The sequence below is a fragment of the Scaptodrosophila lebanonensis genome, unplaced genomic scaffold (assembly GCF_003285725.1).
Source record: "Scaptodrosophila lebanonensis strain 11010-0011.00,11010-0021.00 unplaced genomic scaffold, SlebRS2 tig00000061-arrow-pilon, whole genome shotgun sequence".
Lineage (NCBI taxonomy): Eukaryota > Metazoa > Arthropoda > Insecta > Diptera > Drosophilidae > Scaptodrosophila > Scaptodrosophila lebanonensis.
In genome coordinates this window covers 7,978,391-7,999,222 of record NW_022060554.1, presented here as the reverse complement: position 1 = coordinate 7,999,222, position 20,832 = coordinate 7,978,391, and the positions used below count along the sequence as shown (strand labels likewise).

Here is a 20,832-nt window from a genome sequence, read left to right as displayed (position 1 = left end):
AGTGTGTATCTCCTTTCTGGGACAATGTGGAGTCCTATACAAGCTTAGACACATGTTTACAAATTAAATTGAAATAAAAACTAAATTATAGCGTCTAAATAGATTAAAGGTAGTTTTAAACAATTTCTTTAAATAAAATGTGTAATGATTGGTAACGCCATTTGTTAAAAAGACAGTCGGATCTCTTTTAATCCTAGATATTGTGAACATACTTCTTCCTTTAAATAATAAACGTAAACGAATTTTTTAGCCTTCATTCTGGTCAGGCTGAAAACAGAATTTTGGGATTTTTTCCTTACCTTTAATGAATGCCTTCTCTGCAGTATTAATCAAAATAAATTCATAAAAAATTGAAATATAGTTAAGTGTTCAGTTCTTCAGTTATACAGCCTTATGAAAAAAAAACTGGATAGGGGAAAAGCCAGAAATACATTTGAAGCCACTGTTAATTGAGCGCTTGCCTGTTGCACTTTCGGCTTTTTGGTTTTTGTTTAGGTGTGTTTTTTGGGCGCGCTTTTTATTGACGACCCAAATAGAGGTCGTCGGAGCCGTCGTATATCGACATTGACTTGTCAATCAGGGGCACGCTTTTGACTTAGGCTGGATCGTATTCATATGTTGTATGTAAATGGTGCGCGACGAAAGACTTAGGCAACGAACTTGATAGACAAGTGATCAAAATGCATGTGTATATAAGATAAAGTATAGAGCCAATATATTTGTCTAGACAATTAGAGCCCCTGTGGAGTGTTTAGTCACGCATCAGGAAAATGCTGCACTAAATCAAATAAATGCTCAACACTTTTCGTGGCATGCCAACTGGCACAAGTGCTGACACTGCAGCTGCATCTAATAATTAACGTTTTCATGCCAAAGAGGTGAGCAAATAGCCCAACACAATTACAAAAACAAAAACTACCTAACAATGGAAACTCTGCCAGATACAATTGCTGTTTTCCACATTCCGCTAAACGTTAGCAACAAGAACAACAGCAATTGCAGTAAACATGTGTGTTTGCATATGCAAAAAAAGGAGAAAAAGCAACATAGAAATAATATAAAATCAAATAAAAAAATAAAAAAAACAACAACAAAAAACGTGAACCACAAAAGCAGCAGGTGCGCTGCAATTTACACAAGGTAGCAAAACCAACAGAAACAGCAACAACAACAACAACAGCATCAGCAACTAAGATAGCGGCATCAGCAACAACAAGTTTCTAATAATCACAATAATTTTCAACTCAACTCAACTGGACAAACGAACTGAGCGACTGGAGTAGAGGAAACTGCAAATAAGTGGATGAAGAATATACGAGTATATACATACATAGGTGTTTATCCATAACAGCACCAAGAAAGCTATGAGAAGCAGAAGTACATTTGCACAATAAATACGCATAATGACGAAAATGGGAATGATTCACAAAAATCAGAAAATCAGATAGTATTTACTCTTAATATAATATCCGTTTGGAAGTACATAATTGATTAAATATTTTTAAATACTGCCCACAAAGCATGACAATTGGAAATCGGTTCTTATTGTTCATTTTTCAGAATGTTTTCAAATTGGATTTCAACCTTCTGCTTACTGCATTTGGTGCTGGTATTTCAATTGACAGTAAGACAATATCGCTATATATTTAGAATATTATCCTTAAATTTGTCAAATATTAAATTAGTTTGAAAAGCATTTTAACGTTGCCTCTTTGCATCGATATTTTCTGCCGAATTAAACACACGTATAAAATATTCTACTCTCTGATTAATGTAGTAATCGATGCATTTTTGACTTGCACTAGAAATTGGTTCGAGCCCATCCTTTACACATCAAATAAAATGAATATTCAAAATCGGTTTGTTGATTCTTGTTAGCAGCGTGCCTGAGCAGATTCGTTCCTTTTGGGAGAAACTAAATAATGTACGAGTATGTAACAAAATTTAGTGATATTTTCAAATAACGGAAAATTTCTTACAAATGCAATAACCAAAAACTTCTATAAAAATACTAGTGTTAGAATATAAATATATGAATTAATTGCTGATTTATAATAAAAAACAAACTCACGAGTATCCCTAAATATCACGTACAGCCAGCTGTTAGTTCAGTTTCGATATTTGAGGATGACCTGATTTTTTAAATGAGCGCTAATTACATACAATCAAGTGATTGACAACGTAACGGATAGCGGCGACAATAACAACAAAAGTCCCATTATAAAGCCATAAAAATAACACCTCCAGAAACGAAGAGCAAAAAGGAGGCAAAGGAAGAGCAACAACAGCATAAATTTTATCCATCCTTACAAGTGGGCAAAATGTTTGGGCCACACGCAGTGGCAAATGGAAGCGAGGCAGCATCAGGCAACTGTGGCAGGACGCAGCAAAAAGCAAACTAATTACATGCCAAGTAATTTTAATACTCACAGAAAAAGCAAACGCACTGAGCACTCGCATACGCTCGCACACAGTTGCCGCACGTAAAATGTGGCACTGGCCGCAAAAAGTGGTGCAACAAACAGCGTGGGGCCAATGGACTTCACCAGCATCAACAGCAGCCAAAGCAGCAGCAGCAATAACAACAACATCACTCCATCACAACGAGTGCAATAGACTTGAAGCTGTAAAAGGCATGTTGTCGGTCAGCTTGACCCAAACATCTGCTGTTGCATCGTGTGTTGTTGTTGCTGTTGTTGCGTTTGCGTTTGCGGCAAAGATGAAGCAGAAAGAGCAACAATTGTACACGCAGAGCCATCTGCAAGGATAGTGAGATACGGAGAGATGGGAAGCACCTTTGATATGTAAATTGTGCCAAATCAATGCTAATTTTTCCTGCAAGTACCTTTGTCAAAGTACTTAGTAATTAAAATTACTCACTCTTTTTTTGTCTGTCTGTTCGTATGCCTCGCTTAGCACTCGAACAGCAGACAAACGCATTAGTATGCAACTCTCACTCACGGGCAACAGTTGCCGTTGCTGTTGTTGCTGCTGCTGCTGTTGTTGTCCATATTTGTAAGCACGTAAGAAAGCAAGAAAAGAAAGGCAAGCCCGTGCAGCGTTCGCTCACTCAACAAAACAATTTACCTAGTTAGGTCTAAACGGCCAACAGCCAACAGCCTACAGCCAACTACCAACAACCAACAGTCAACAGCCACCAGCCGAGTGACAGTCAGCAACTGTTACCACATGCGGCAGAAACATCCTCATAGCGTGCATAGCAACACGTGCGTTTGCCTTTTACAACAAACAGCAACGAAAGGTGCACCGACTTTGGCGTTTTTCGCGCGAAATTTACTAACGGCAGCGGCAGTGGCAGTGGCAGCAACAGCAACACAAACACAAACAACAGCAGCAACAACCACAACAACAATAACGAAACGCGCGTGCGCAACATTTGCCACAAATGGAGTTATCAACCAAATGGGTCTTCATCGATAAAAATTGATGAAGCGCTGCTGAGTAGAACTTGAGCTTGAGGCAAACTTGATGACGATGTTGCTGATGACCAAACAGCGAGTGTCTGCAATTTTCCAAGGAAATTGCTTTCGCCTCGAGTGGCAAACAAACGAGCAATCGCGAATCGGCAATGGACAACGGAAAACGATCAATCGCAGGCACCGGACAGTGTCCGACAATGACGCATATTCTTACTATACTCGTATAGCTGCTTTCCGATGGTTTTGGTGACTTATTCAGCTTGTTAGTGAAAAAAGAAAACTGTCTCCAGACTTTATGTGATATGTCCAATGAGTAGCAACTGCAACTCATCGAATATTATATGAGCGGGTGCGGCATGCAGCCTGTCAAAATAATTAGTAAACATCGTGGGGATGCCATTGATAAGCTACTTAGCTTGTCCTGCAGTACTGTTTCCCCAAGCGCAGATTTCAGATTTCAGTCAATCAACTGACAGCTTGCGTGTCAGCACCGCGCGGCAAGAGCAACATTTGTTGGCGAGGGGAAAAAAGTGAAAACTGAAACTGAAATGACAAGTCGCCGTAAAAATCGAGTGTCGCTCTTCAATCACAATTCCGCAATCACACACACATAAGAGGTGTGTTCAAAAAGAGAGGTAACTTTTCATTTTCTGGCAAAATATTTATTTTTTCATCAGCATATTGTCCTCTTCAAAGTAATACCTCTTACATATAATAAACGAATGCCAGCGCTTCTTCCAATCCTCGAAGCACTTCTGGAATGCGCTTTTCGGTATGGCCGTCAAATCCTTCTTCGATTCTGACTTTATTTCATCAATTGTGGCAAAACGCTTTGCTTTTATTGGTCTGATCAGTTTTGGGAATAGGAAAGTCGCAGGCAGCCAAATATAGTGAAAACGGTGATTGAGATTGGCCAAAAAATCAAAATTGCTCAAAATTTGGGAACAAACTTCGCTGCTTCACGTTTCATTTCCAAAACATTCCAGAAAATGGCATGGAATGAGCCGATAGACATCCTCTGCAACTTACCTAATAGTGATTCGATGTTTTCTTCGCTTGTTCCTATCAACATCTTCTCGGCCTTCTATAAAGCGCTGGTGCCACTTATAAAAACATTTTCACCTTACTTTTTGTACACACCTCGTATAGTATATGCAGACTTTGGGTCGGTATAGCATTGGTAATTATTATTTCTGTACTGTGTGAAATCTGTCGCCAATGTGTTGTCATCGCCTGCACAGCATTTTTCGATTTACCATGTCAAAGTGAGCGGTGGCTTGCTGCCTTAACCCTGGGCCACTTACCAGCGATGTAACAAGCAGCTGAAACCATGCGGAACACACACTTCAAGGGTGATGCTATAACTCTTCTCCACAGCATGGACAGAAAATGCGCTAAGCTTCGATCGATCATTTCTTACGAAGGGAATGATACTGCATAACTACGGCTGCTTGCTGGAAAAATTATAGAGTACTTGGCAACAAGAATTGGAAAAGCCATAGTGTAGGAGGGGAAGTTCCCTTGATGTGTCTCCATTTTGGTACTAAAAAAATTATAACAAAATAAAAGTGTTCAAACAGGTTTACAGACGTAATTTAGTGAAATGGTTAATGTGTGGTTGGTAGAACATAGTATATACATGTACCTATACTATGTATAATCTATTTAATTTCTCGAAATGCAAAAACCACGAAATTCACGTTTAAAAATTATATATTTAATTTAATTTTATTTATTTATTTCCCGAATTTATGACTTTCATTCTATTGAACAATTAAATACACATCCCGAAGTGCATGCAAATCTTTAACATATGAAAATTTTAGTAATTTAGAAGTTTTTCTTTAGTTTAGTGTTATTTTCGTGAGTTTTCATACAAAACACGGACTCGCATGCACACGCAATGCACGGCCCATGCCCACCTCTAATAACCAATACTCCTAAGCTGGTAAAGTCTAGGCTTCTTATATTTGTACGGGGATAATCATTCGATAAAGTGAATTGGTTGTTGTTATTCATATACATACATGATTGAAGGTCACCTGAGGCATTTTTTAGAATTCCATGCAAATTTAAACTGCGAAAAGTTAATTGCTTAGCAAGTTCCTATTAATCCACTTTATAAGAGCGGCAAAAACTTAAAATGTTGATTAATTTATGCATATGATCAATAAAACAAACTTGAACAAATCAATCTCAGTTCCATTTTGGGGCGAAATAGTGCGCCATAATAATGAATGTGTAGTCGACTTTATATTTCAAAATTGCTTGTAGGGAGACCCCTTGAATATTGCGGTGGTAATCTATTAACAGTCACGCAAATACTTGTAGTTGATAGCAAACGATTTGCTGGGTCAGTTTAAAAGACACTTTTTCAAAAAACAGAAGAAATATTTTAGATCTATTTGTTGGAACAACCTTTCGTAATTTTTTCCATGTTATGCAAAATTTAAAGACTTACCAGGCCACGTACACATACGAGTACATGTAGGGGTTAAGCTTTTACCATGCTTTGTTAGGAATTGGTATTTCACACCTAGATGCTTGCTGACAGCAGTAATGAGGACTGTCCAACGATTTTCGAAAGCCATAGCATAATTACCACTCAGCCACACACAAGCACACACACACACACGCACACACAAACACACGCACATGCACACTCAAAGCCATACCGATAGTCATAAGTGGACGACAAGAGCTTAAGCTAAACTTCTATGCATATAATTGACGTTTGCCCGTGCTGATCACCAGTTGGTGGTGCGCTGCTGTTGTTGTTGTTGTTGTTGCTACGAGTATGTAGTGTTGGTGGTTATGCTTGCATAAGCGAGCCACTGCTCAGCGAAACCGCCGCTTGGCGCAATGTTGCCAGCCGTCAAAACGCAGTGCACATATTAACTAATGACAAGCTATGAAATCGCCGGGCTCACCAAAGTTGAACAACCTCCGCAGTCGCGGCTCAGTCGTGTGCAACTTGAAATGAAATTGTCATTTTAGAGAAGGAGCGCGCAGTGCACTTGGTGCGGCGAGAACAAGTTCACGGCATAATTGCTACAAACTAAAGCAGCAGAACAGCAGAATAGCAGAACAGCTACAGAAACAGAAACAGCGCGAGCAACTTGTATGTAATTGTCGTTACAGATCAGTGGCAACACCTGATTAAATGAAGCAACACGAACGCTTGCGTCACATGTTGTTGGTTTTGAGTTACGCGCTCAGGACGCAACAGTGGTTTCTACGGCGATCGAGACTCTGGCTGCTCCATCCTTTGAATGTCAATGTTAAATTGTGGACATGTGTTCGATCGGACAGCACAGACTGATGAACAGGCAGCCGGACAGCCGGACAGTCGGACAGACAGGCAGCAAATGACGCCAGAAGTTGCAGTCGACAGCAGTGAAAGTATAAGCTTACCACCAACAGCAACAGCAGCAACAACAAGAGTAACAGTTGGTTGTTAGTTCGCGTCTTTACTGGCGCTTCTCCGCTTGCCTGACAAGGGAACAGTTGGCAATTGAGAGAGTTTATGCAACATCAATCAATCATGTGATGTATGCACATGTGTGTGTGTGTGTGTGTGTGTAGGTGTGCTCGGGCAACCGTGAAATATAACTGTCAACCAACTGCAAATTGTCGCTGTCGCTGCACCAATTGCAAGATTGTTCTCTGCAATTAAAAAAATTACATGTACGTGCTACTGCCGTCCTGCCTGTCTGCAGACCGCCTCCACCTCCCCCCCCACCTCTCGCCACCTCTCGCCCCCTTCATAGTGGGGCAGCAACGACAAAGTTGCTTTTTACTGTCGCTACTCGCTGATAGCACTGATTAGAATTTTTTCTGCCTCTTCACATTTCGTTTTATGTCCGCGCAGCTGCAACAATGTGCATGAGTTTGTGCAATTCATTTGTACGAGTATGTGTGTGCACCTGCGCAATTTTCCACAGAAGACACAAAATATTTAATCATCTAAGACACAGTGGGCACATATAGAAGAGGTGCTGGTATGCTCAGCATCTTGCAACAAACATGAGAAACACAAGTCAAATATTAACAACAAAAAATCGACTGCAGATCTAGTGCAGCGAATGCTTTTTTTGTCATTTAAAGTGACTTAATGTATCTATGATGATTCTGATTCCTGTGCGGGTATAGAATTTTCAGCTATTTGGACTAAATGAGATATGTTTAAGGTAGTTTTCTCAATTGATGCCATTGTCCATGCGGGAAGCAACAGCTTTCAAATAAAAAAGAATCATCAAAATCTGTTTACCTAGTCTTAAGTTCTGAGGTAAGAATCAGAAATACTTGTACAGTCGAATTGAGAACATCCTCCTTTGCAGAACCTAACCAAACTCTCATCACAATACCCTTGAAGTACATTATTTCCAATAAAAAGACAAAGAATCATTCAAATCGGTTCACCCAGTCGACCCAAAGAGTTGAGGTAACAAACATTAAAAAAATATGTATGATAACCACCTCCTCTTTTGAAGTCGGTTAAAAATGATGAAAATCTAATAAACAGAAATTCAGTTTAAGCGTGAATTTTAAATTTTAAAAACGAATTGATCCTTTTCTAAAATGCTGATGAACTGGAGCTTAAAGTATGAAAAAGGTGGGGACAGATAACGGATGAATAAAATACTTTTATAAATGTCAAATTTAAACAGTAGTGGAATATTCGACTTCATGGCACATTGAATGAGGAGGAACAAACAAATTATATTTATAATTTTAAAAGTATATATTAATAGATTAAAAACATAATCCATATCACCTAATGAAAATTAACCCAACAATCCCATCCCAACAATTGTATCCCCATGTGCAAATCTCTTGAATATTTCCAAAATCGGGCATAGATCGTTGAGGAGTGGAAACCCCGATGTTAAAACTTTCAAAGACTTGATCATTTTTGATTTCAATGTTGACATTTTCTCCATTGTTTCGGATCTTGTACACCGCCAGCATCAACCAGTAGCTAGAAACTTGCAACTGCTGTTGTTGCTGTTGCAACTCGGACTGCGGCTGCTGTTGCTGCTGCAGCTATTTTGATAAAGCGCGTAATCGTAAAAACGTTAATGATACGATTTTTGCAGCAATGTGATGATTAAATGTTGCAGCCGCTGCAGGCAATGGGGCCGTCTTTGGGGCCCTCGGCCGAGCCGCCCAGGCAGGCCGCAGAAGCTAGGCTTAATTAGCGTAGAAAAGGGCGCAGCCAAAGACATACATCAACGATTGCACAGAGCAGGTTTGTGGTTTGTGGCCACTAAAATGAACTGTCATTGCGGTGCGCGGTGCACCTAAAAATAGTTGCATGCAGCACTTGCACTTGCGCTTGCAACATATGTACAACATACAACATGCAACATGTGCCTTCGTTTTTGACTATTAGACGTAATAGCTAATAGCATCATAATAATTTACCTTGACATTTAGCCCAGTGCCTGGCGAGGCGTCGCATGCCACAGTTAATTGCAGCACAAGAGCGCAACAACATCAACAACAACAACAACAGCAACAACAACAGCAACAACAACAGCAACAACAACAGCAGCAACAACTATGCAAATTCATGCTTTGCCTACTCGCCTGCATTTTGATTAGGTTAACTATTTATAGCACGCGAGGCACGATGACGCTGTTGGCGGCATTCCAGCCACATTTCTGCTGCAGCAGCACCAGCAAGAGTGCCGGCAACCCGCATGAGTCATACACATAATGATATGCTTAATTAGCTGCGCATAGCTCGCTGCCTAAATCTGCGCCACAGCCGGCGCAACAACAGGTGGCAGCAGTTCACACTGTCGTCCCGAAGGTCAGCCACTTTTTGATCGGCGGCAGCAACTGTACAACAACAATAACACAGCTTGGATTGCCGCGACTGCATTTTAGATGCTCAATAGCGTGCAACGCTATGCGGGCTGATGCGTACCGAGCCATAACGTGGCACGGGCTCAGAGGGGCATAGAGCCCCGATATTTTTCTCTTTTTGTAGGGGGGGAACGGTGTGGGGATCTGCAATTAGCCCGCCTGCCTGCCTTGCGGCTTCATTGGGCAGCATAGGCGGCGCTCGTTTTGGCTTTTTGGTAGCTAGCCCGAGCCACAAAAGTGGAAACTGCTTATAAAATCAAAAAACATTTTTGCCGGTTCGCTAAGAACGCCCCAACTACTCGCACCACAACAACAACAAACTCGAAACGTGGGCAGCAAAACGAAACTGAAAACTATGCGCATGCGCAACCAAACCCCAATAACAAAACGAAGAACCAGACGGGAACGCACAAGACAGCCGCTGGCCAAACTGTTTGGGTATTTTTGTATTTTGATTTTTGGTTTGGTTTTTGTTTTTGGTTTTGGGCACGCCGACGCCAATACCGACGTTCGAACTGGTACTGGTCGAACTACTGGCACTCGCCTGGACCCGGCGTCTTTGGCCAACTTGGCAACCTTTAAAAGAATGCGGACTTGCCAGTAGTACACACAAGTACACACACAAGTGCACACACAATGCTCACACACACAATGGCACTATGAAAAAAGCATGCACAGATAAAATAACTCAAAACTTGTGGCCAACTAAGGCAATCTGTGAAGGGTGGGTAGTTCGAAAAGTAACGCAGTTACATATGTAAACAATGGAACTGAAATGCAATACAAATAGAAGATCAACTTCAGAAGCTAAGTAGGAAATATTGGGAAAAGTAATTTCAAATAAAATATATTTCAAAACTGTATTCTGACAGAGCAAAACAAAAAATTTATCACTATAAAACTATTTACTAGAACTTAAATTATTTCTTCATCGTTTCAAGCAATATTACATATATATTACATTACAATATAAATATATAATACTCGTAGTATCAGAGAAACGGACTGCAAGCCTTTTCTGAAATTCTGCAGTGGCTATTAACAAATACATTGACAGATCAAGACATTTTAAGTATTACTATTAATTTAATACAAATTGTGTTAATTTGAACTTTAATACAGTATTCAATTGTTTACTCCAATTTAAATTGTAGTTAAAAACCCGAAAGCTATTTATTAGCTTAAATATTAAATTGAAATTGAATAGCAATGTTTGAAAATAAATAAATGTAAGAAGACCAGTATTATTGAAATACTTATAAGCCTATATGCATATCTATAGACGTTTTAAATTAAACGCATTATTTTTAAGAGTTAGTTAGTTAGTTTAGTTTAGTTTTCCTTAGTTTCTCGTCTTTTACATTTTATTATTGTTATACTTTTAAACGGAGCAACACGAAGATAAAAGAGCATTTTTGAAGACATAGTATATAGCTGAAGCGTTTTATTTTTTTTTTTTAAACTATTTGAATTCGGATTCTATCACGTTTTCCACATCGAAACAACGATTATGTATAGGCTTATTCGTATGTCGGTAGATTAGGTACCAATAAACACAATAAGAGTATCTAGTTTTAAGAAATTGTCTCTCGTTTCGTTAGTAGTGTTAGTGATAAGAAATGGAAAGAACTTTTGGAGCAACCCCAGCTCGAGTCGTAAATCGACTGGCGCAATTGTTTGGGATCGTGTATAAGTGTAAGTAAAGCAACTGGAGATCGAGGCAGGAGCACAAGTAGGGGCAGTCTGAGACTCACAACTTGCCACATGCCACAGCTGTGGCAGCTTGTTTACAGGAATTTTACAACTATGCGACGGCGAGCGGCAGAAATCGACTCTACATATATAGGCAAGCGGGTCTTATGTAAGGGGATGTCGCAGATGGTAGAGGAAGAGGTAGGCTCTCTGTGATTGCAAGTCGCTGTATACAAAAAGTGACTATTAATAATAAACTTACATACGAGCGGGCAAATTAAAATGAAATTAAATCCAGAGAAATATGCATGGGCCTACAAGTGAAAGGCCATTGGCCAAGCCCCGAGAACGGCAAGGGAGCCCAAGCCCAAGCCTCAAGCCCAAAGCCACAGACTGACTGTCAGTAGGCCTGGAAGTCTGCGTTCCCGTCAGAATCAAAGTCACGTTTTGAGCTTGGTCTCGTCTGTGTGCCCAATAAAGAGTTAGCATCGGGTTCTTGGAACTGTGATTGCGGCGCGTCCTTGAAACTGGTTTCGAACCATAAACAAGCTGACTAGCGAGGCTTCTACTCTACGTTCAGCCATTAAAATTTTGCACTATTAATTAGAAGACGGCGGCGCACACACGAAATTTACGGCAATGGCCAATTAAATGCACATTACGGCGACATATTGTCGAGAGCCGTTCGCTGCTTAAAAGCCTCCATAAAACTCAGCAGGCAAGGAGTTCAAAGCGCCTGATAAACTGGCTAAACTTATGACCGCACAGTAGCCAAGATGCAAATTCCCAGCGCCAGCGCCAGCGGTTATGCTATGGGAATCGATGGATGCCAATTGAATGTTAGAGTGCATCAGCATCCACAAAAGCAGTTAGCCAATGAAATTGTGGTAAGACAAGAATGGAAAGCTGAGGTCGAGTGGGTCCAACTCTTAAATACCCTATTCCCAATCCCACAAAAAATAAATGAAACAATTTATAAACACATTTTTATATGATTTGGTGTACTGTTTCAATAGCTTCAGTTTACATCGGAATTGCGCCTATGTGGTTTCATTTGTGTCTTTATCGTCTGCACTGAGCTGATCCAAAGCAGCAGCAACAACAACAACTGCAAGCAGAGCTTGGGCAGAGATTACATTTATGTCCATCACGATAAAACTTAACACAGGAGCGCATTAGTACTAACCGGATTCAATTGCCAAATTTGGGTTAAAAAGTCAAAGCTTACGGGAGTTAGTGGGGGAGGAAAATATGAAAAACACTTTCACTACGTACACATATGTATATGGCATCTGTCTGCAAAATGTGGAGTCTCTAGCTATTTTAGTCTCTGAGATCTAGGTGCTCATACTGTCGGACAGATAGACGGACAAACAGACGAACACACAGACTAAATCGACTCAGCTACTAATGCTAAACAAGAAATGCGTCTTAAATGATTAGCCAATATGTAAATCAAATAATGAAATTCATTGGTGACTTAATATTTAGGTATAGGTATAACTTTACAGTTCATTGGTGCGTCATTCGGGGTTATACTAAAAAAAAAATATGCTTAAAAGAAAACTTAATATTGACTTTTGTCGGATGCTCAAATTTTGTTTCAATGACGCTAATATAATATTATGTCCTATTCAAAAATTCATGTTTACTCTCCACCTTGCACGTTTACCCCGATTAAAAAATTAGTGATACTTTCTGCTTTATCATACATAATTGTAATAAAACCTGTTATATCTGAGGGGAATTACTTTAAAGGGACAAAATGGATATTGATTAAAAAATAAATACTTTTCAAAAAAAATCAAATTTGCACTTTTTTAACAGACCATGTACTATGTATATAGATAAGTGTAATGAAATCCAATTCCGAAGTATAGGAGACAAAATGTAAATACTTTTTGATATAAAATGAAATATTCCACTGCTACGTAAGTTCCTTAATGTGTTTTGGATAAATACACCCAACTGTTTGTTGTTATGAATTATTTTGGTATATACCTACATATATATACTCGTATGTATATACATACATACATATGTGTACATAGCAGCAGCTGTTTGCTAGTATTTATCAGATGTCGACGCCTTTCCTTGATGGGTGTCTGTCACTCAACAAATTGTCAAGTGATGGCGCAAATATTCTGCCACATGCCATAAAAATAGTAAATAAACAAATATTATATAAGCAAATGGCGGGCGTGTTTTTTCACTCCCTGATAATCACCTTTTGTGCGTTTATTGAACCGATAAGCCAGCGTTCATATCATATAAATATTTGCTCGTAAACACACATACTTATGTATGTATGTAGATATTTTTGTAAATAACTAATTACTAGAATCGCAATAGCCTCTTAGTTGGGGACGATGGATAAGCTATGGTGGCTCAATATGAGCCATTGAGTGAGTCAACGATATTTATATGTGCCATTAATATAAATAAAACAATAGCAAGGGATCTACATACATATATGTACTTATCTTGTTATCAATAACAATAAAAAAGAGTATGTATATAGAAAATTATTGGGAAAACAATGGGATGGTGTAAGCACCATTCACATATCTTATCCAATTAAATCTGGAGTGCGAAATGGAACTGAACTCGAATCAGAGCGTGATCCCAATCTTTTCAAACAAAAGTTTATACTAGGACTTAGTCAGCATTTAAAGTTGAGAAGGGCATGAACATTCAGTGCTTAATACATCCTATAATCTCTTGTTAGTTGACTGATAACATATTGTTAATTAAAAACACATATAATTATAATAATAGGTACACTGATAAAAAAAAAGAACGGAAATTTCAATATTTACACGTAGATTTAACTATTTTTACCATCAATTTTGCACCATCGAGTGTTTTAGTAAATATGAAGTGTGCACACTTAAATTTAAAAATTTAATATTAAAATATTAAATTTAAAGTGTGACGATATTAAATCACAATGTGGAGACGCGGGTTTAATTCACGCCAAAGGTTTTTTTTATAATTATAAAATATTTGTTCAACTTTTTTGTCTACATTACTGTTTTTTTTTTAACTCTTTTCAACATTATCATGACGCATATTTTATTTCTATATACTTGTATATTTTTTTTATCTATAGAACATCACCATTTTTAGCAGAAAGTAATTTTAAAGTTCTTTTGTTATTATGAATTAATTTTGTTGATGTTTTTTATGCCTTTTAGTACAATTACTATGGAATATAGTAAATGTGTGTTTTTTTTTTTTTTTTTTGAAGTGTGTGCATATTAATATTTAATAAAATAACGAAGTTTTACACTTTGTTTTGAATATTATTCACATTACAATCACTAATTGAATATGTTTTTAGTAAAATTTACGATGCTTATATTTGATTTGAATATGAAATAGATGAACATTAAATTTAATATGAAAATATTCATCCGTAATATGCAACTTTTTAATCAGTGTATGATTCATAAATATAAAAGCAGTTAAATCAAATACTTGTAGGCTTGTGATCACTTGACAATATTCTCAGACCGCACATTTCTCAAAAACGATTAAATTATTTAAACAACTGCAAAAAAGCTTGGAAACTCGTTAAGAGCATTTAATAATTTATTGCTTCCTTTATTGGGCAATTAATGTAGATCGTTGTTAGCTCTACTAAATGGACAATACTGGATACCCTTTTACGGGAATATTATAAACTGTATAGCAGTACTTAGTGCCAAATAAAATCAATCGTTTTTGGCGCGAATATTTCTTCAAGTCTTATATGGTATGTTTATAAAACATTTAGGTACTATTTGAACAGCTTTGATATTTTAAGAGCTAAAGTCATATCCGGTAATTGAATAATATGAGTAAACCATATTTTATTAAGACTATCTTCCTATACACGCACACGTATGTACAATAGAAAAGAATGCAACAATGAAATTGGAATCCAAATTTGAAGCTAGGCTGAATTAAGAAGACCCAGTCCGCACCATTTTTCCACTTTCGCGTTCACAATCATTGCACTGCACCCATAATGCGATCCGCACCTCTGTGTTTGCTCCAAATTTACTTGACCGTAAAGTCCAAAGAGGGGAACCCATGCAATAGCCCACTATATACATATATATATATATACATATTTAAAAAAAAAAACCAAAAGCAACTATTAACTACGAAGTAGGAACTTGGCAGTTAACAATTTTGTATGCTATTTGTTGGCTGCAACGCTGCGCTTCGGCTTCATTTACACTAGGTGCCACCAGCTCCGGTAACTTTGCCAATTCCTACTCAAAATTTGACGCGCCTCTGAGCTGCAATTTATGTTAATTATACGCTCCGTTGACGCGCATTGCCAAGCAGACACAATGAGAGGCAAGTGGCAACAGCTGAGGCTGGAATGCCAATAGAAATTACAGAAAATTAGGTTTTTGGGCCTTAACAAATTTTGAGTTTTCGCAGAGTTGACTAATTTGTATTTTGTTTGGCACTCCCGTTGCAGTAACCGACGCCACAGTTGCCGATTCTGATGACGACGCACCCGCTACAAAGCCGGAAATCCAAGCTCAGAGCATGCGTCTCTTCAAATCTGCGCGCAAATCCAACGATACATACAACACAGTAGCAGCAGAAGAAGAACAGGCGCACGACAACAGCTGCAGCTGCAGCAGCGGCAGCAGCAGCAACAACCATTGCAGTTGCAACCGCAGCAACAGCAGCTCTCGGAGCAGCAGCAAGTGTAAAAAACGGCACACCTTAGCAACATGCACCAGCAAGTTCAGCAAGAGCATTACGGGCAGCAACGCCATATCCTCATCGCTGCCTGATCTGCACGACAAGTCGCCAGTCATGATACTCAGCTGCACCACCTTGACCAGCAATGGCAGCAGCAGTACTGCCGCCGCGGCAGCAACAGCAAATTCGGCGTTAACAAGCGTCAATAGCAACAGCAACAGCAATAGCAACAATGCGCAGCCGTTACGCACGGCCACGCCCACATGTCTAATAAGCGGACGCCAGACACCATCGGCCATGTCGGTGATGTCTCTGCAAGACGCCACGAGCGTACGGCACCAGCAACAGATGCAACCGCAACAACAACATCAAGCCCCACATCCAACTATCTATGTGCCCGCCAAGTTGGGAAACAATGGCGCGAGTGCCACTCTGTTGGTGAGTTACGGTGGCAGCAGTAACAATATCGCTAGTGTACACCAGCAACAACACCAACACCAGCAACAACACCAACAGCAGCAACACTATCAGCAGTATGTGACTAACAATGCGACGCTTCTGGTCCAGCGCATGCATGCCACCTCGGCGTCCAGCAGCTGTCTCTACGAGTCGAGCAGCGGTGGTAACGGTCCAGGGAGCAACATCTCACGGGCCCCCGATGGTAAGCAACTACTATATTTGTTCATCCAAACCTTATTCCATGTACATATCTAGGATAACTTAAATTTCAGCGTTATTACTCCTCTCTGATATCGAATTTCGCTTTTGTGGGGTACTAGGTCGGCTATTATCGAGAGTGACATTGCAACGTCTAGCTGCCTGAATCTTGTTCGCCAAACGGTTGTCTGTCCTTGAGGACATCTTTTATTAATCCTGCAATCTGACTATTGTTGTCTCAAACTTCAAAAACCAGACCATGCAAACAAGCCCGATACTGCCAGCTTAAGAAATGTGGTTTCCAAAATTTTATTGATTTCAATTTTGAAGTGTAGCAACAATTGGATTTTCTACGAATATTCTTGAAAAAAAATTGATTCCAAATAAAAATATTATTTTTTCAAAAACTAAAAATAAATCTAAGCATAAACATCCACAGCTTAAGCAAATTTGTAATTGTACTAATTTATTTCTGTTGATGCGCTGCAAACCCCATACAGGGTCTAAGAATTGAGTTAAAAGATTCTATCACCCTCGAAAGCAATATTACTTAAATTAGTTTGTTACCAATATTACAAGTAAGAAACTGCACATTGCTTGATATCAGAAAGATGGAATATGATTTTCAACCTTAAGATTCAGATTTACTTAGATTCAAGACCTCCTGTAAATGACTACAATCGTTAACGTGCCAAAGGCAAGTTGCTGGGGTCTCATGGATATCGGCGACTGGCGCATAATAGTTTTCTACATCATGCTGAACGCAAAGACAACGCGCATTCTTTGTAGACTCGCTTAGCAACACGTATTTCTGTGCCCGTCTCAGCAACATGTTGACAAACAACTTACTGTGCGCCTGGCAGACATTCTCCAGACCTAGCCAAGGCCAGTGTGTCCCCAACTGATCCGTGACACGCCACAAGCTGCAGTTCTTGGCATCCCCCATAAGTCTCTTTTCTGCTCCCACATAAACATATTGCGTGGAATGTTGCAAGCACACTTGCTTGCTGAAGAGCAAGACGCGCAGGGGGCGCGGCAACGTTTGGAGCACATTCTGAAGCTGGCTGCTCCACGTAGCCTCGCCAAGTTCGCGCAATTGTCGCAGAGTCAGTGCAAAATGTTGCAGCAACATGTTGTCCAAGCTATGTGCTCGACGCAGTTGCCAGTAAAAGCTGAGCCACAGTTGCAGCTTAAATGAGTTGCTTGGCATAAGGAAATGTTGCAATTGCCGCAGCTCCCTCTGACTTTTGGGTTTCTCCAGCCAATCCATATTTTGAGCAATGCGCTGCAATTGTTTCTCACCAAGTCTACTCGCCACTTCTGCTGTCCATGCATCAAAGCTAGCTGGATCCTGATGCTGTTGATGAGTCAGCTGAGATAGAGCGTTGATCAGTTGGGGAACACCCTCTTGCTCCGACTCGGCAGCAGGCAGCAATAGGAGCATTACGAGCAAGGCACAACCCACAACCATTCCGTTTAAGATGCTCGGATTAACTGTCAAATGTTTTCATATGCTGTCTCATTTTTTGAATGCTTATCGGAACATCGATCTACTACGATTTCTTAAATACTATGGGCTTATCAGCAGAGTAGAGTGTTGTTGCACCCTCGGCTAGGCCAATGCACTCATATCGCACTCGTACTCGTGATAGCAGAATGCCAGAAGTAACAAATCTCTCTTCCTTGTTCAAGGTCATATGCCCGATTATAAATTGGTCACAGCTGTACCCGTCGTTGTCTTGGATGATGAACAAAAAGTGGTAGCCTCAGGAAATGCTGCCGCGCCAGCCACAGACTCCAATAACAGCAACAGCAACTCGCTTGCCAGCACCACGCGCAACGGTAAGTACTAGAAGGCGTTGATGCCAAAAATAGACTAATCCGGCGGTCCCACAACAAATCCCACTGTCTTAAATGCCTCGAAATTGATTTCCAAATTATGCTTGTGGCGCATCTTAAGTGTCGTCAAATCTATTTACCGTACACTGAGGCGCAAAAGTGTTTTGACAAGTGCCTCTCCAGTACCAAGCTGGTATTTTACCTATCATTCGACTACACTAACAGAAAATACGTTGAGGAATATGACAATCACTATATTCCCTGGATATATGCAGCACTTACATATGTGATCAAATAACGAAATTGAAACTGAATATTTTAGTATCTCTAAAGCATTTTTATTTAGTATTCGAATGCATGCAAAACATCATCTACTTGTTGTCATCGTAGAACAAAATACTCTGCATATACTTTAAGGTGGCGCAACCATGATTACATTTACATTTTTTGTTTAATTTTGATGCTTAGTCACTTTGTTTAGATTTGTAATGATAAACATGAAATGTTATTTCATTAATTTCTTTTCTCCGGGCATTATTGTGTATAATGCTAAGAAAAAAAAGAAACCAATCACTATACGTAAACTGTTGCCACCTCTTGTAGAATGCCTTCTGTCTACTTATTTCGCGGGATGCTGTCAAAACAAAGCGTGCTGAAGTGCCGCAATTTATGCGAGTGTGTATCATAGTTGGAAGCTGTGGAGGTGTCGTAAATTCTCCAAAGGTGGCTAATAGGCGACATGTGTCAGGGAGTCGGATGCGGGGCCGAGGCATATCCATAAAATAGGCAGCACTTTAGTCTGAATTTGGTTGGTTGGGGGGGCACAAACAGTGGCGGCTTTTACTAATTTAAAGTGCGTTTTAATTGAACGAGCACAAATTGGGCAAGTCTTCTGACGCGTTGAAAATCGCATGCGAAACGCACGCAAGCATTGTTGCGCATTATTGTTACTTTCTGCTCAGTCACTACATTTCCGCAATTGCAATTGTTTGTGCGCCTGCTGTTGTCGACTTTAAATCAGAGCCACAGCTGCGGCAATGAGTGGAAACCGCTTACAGTTGTCATCAATACGGAGCGCACCCAAAATACCGTATTGACCTGATTTCGCTGCTGGCGCTTCGGAGCTGTCATCCGATATGGACAGAAGCGAGTGGAATTGCGACTAAGTTTCGCCCAGCCCGGTGGTTGCGGTTGCGAATCGCTGATGTGAGCGAGGCACGCAGATAGTAGATACATACTATATACGAACTCGTACACAAATGCATGGCCAAGAGGCCCAAGCCCATAAGAGACAAAGTGTGACAAAGTGCTGCATTATATGCCATTCAAACTGATTATTCAGTTATTTGCCCAGTTATGCGATATGTGCTGCAAGTTGAGGCAACGCATTGCATAGTAATTATGGTAGCATGTAGCATGCGTGTGTTTTAAACAGTTACTGAAAGGTTAAACGCAAGAACAAACATACTCACCAACATACTAACATACCCAACGAATAACGAATGGCGATATTTCTGGGCCAATTCTAATAGCAGTACGAATGTACGAATTAAATGTATAAGAGTATGTATATTATTAATTTTAATATTATTACTATTTACTATTAATTCCTAGTGCGTCGCGAAAGATGCTTATAAATTAATGCACTAGTCACAAAAATTAAATTTCCTTAGATATTAAAATTCAAGTGATTTGAATAACCTACTTAACCTAATTTTCTTAATCAAAAAGATAAGAAGACGAGTGGATCTAGTCTGTCTGTCCGGCTGTCCGTTTGTCAGTATGTCTACTCCCACGCTATGGATCTTCCGTAACGCCATTCGTATAATCGTATATCGTAAATCTCGGCGTTTATAAGAGCTAGAGACACTAAATTTCAGTCCAAGATGTCTAATACGAATACGCAGATAACGTGTTTTTCAGAATTTCCGTCCATTCGGGAGGGTGGGCACTTCCCAGCAACAAGTGATTTTCCATAGCTTCCGTTACTCTGGAATTTTACAATCAAATTTCCAGTTGGTGTAATGTGCTCTGTTTCAATTAAAACGGTGATTCTTTCCGACATCGGAGAACTTCTAAATAGTGGTAGCGGGTGATATGAAGTAAGCGTATACTTAGGGGCTTTGCATTTTACTTTTTTCTTACAATATTGCAATATCAGGAACTTATTAAAGACACACTAAATGAGGTTATGGACTAATTCGAAAAGCAAAGGCTTTTCCTAAAAGACCTGCCTTGTTTATTTTAATGAAGCATAAAATGATCGTATCAATGCAGTTTGTGTGAGACTTAGTCTTGAAATAAAAATCAAAAATGCAAGTTCATATATTTATTTTACCTTACACTGTTTAGTGAAATGAAAATTTGAATATGCGTACGCAAGTTATTATTCCTGTTTGCATCCCATGCTCGTAGTCTATTCACAGCTTTAAAGCGATAAATGTATTTATTTTATTTGTTGAATTTCTGATAAGTAGCTAACAAAAAAGTTAAAGTTCAATAACATATCATGGGAAGCATTCAAACATGGGTATATACTTGTACATAAGTACAAACAAAGAAGCCAGCAGAATATCGAAGCAATCGAAACCCACAAGCGAAGCACACATACTATACATTA

At 39.4% G+C, this 20,832-nt stretch overlaps 1 protein-coding gene across 2 annotated transcripts in view; it reads left to right on the top strand.

Moving 5' to 3' along the window:
* LOC115624620 overlaps nt 1–20,832 on the top strand; it is a 62,067-nt gene that overhangs the window by 30,252 nt on the left and 10,983 nt on the right. For both annotated transcript variants that reach the window (XM_030519370.1, XM_030519371.1), the window contains exons 4-5: nt 15,484–16,377; nt 18,066–18,215. In XM_030519370.1, the coding sequence (XP_030375230.1) occupies nt 15,555–16,377; nt 18,066–18,215 (973 nt within the window). In that variant the 5' untranslated portion in view covers nt 15,484–15,554. The remainder of the gene's footprint in view (nt 1–15,483; nt 16,378–18,065; nt 18,216–20,832) is intronic.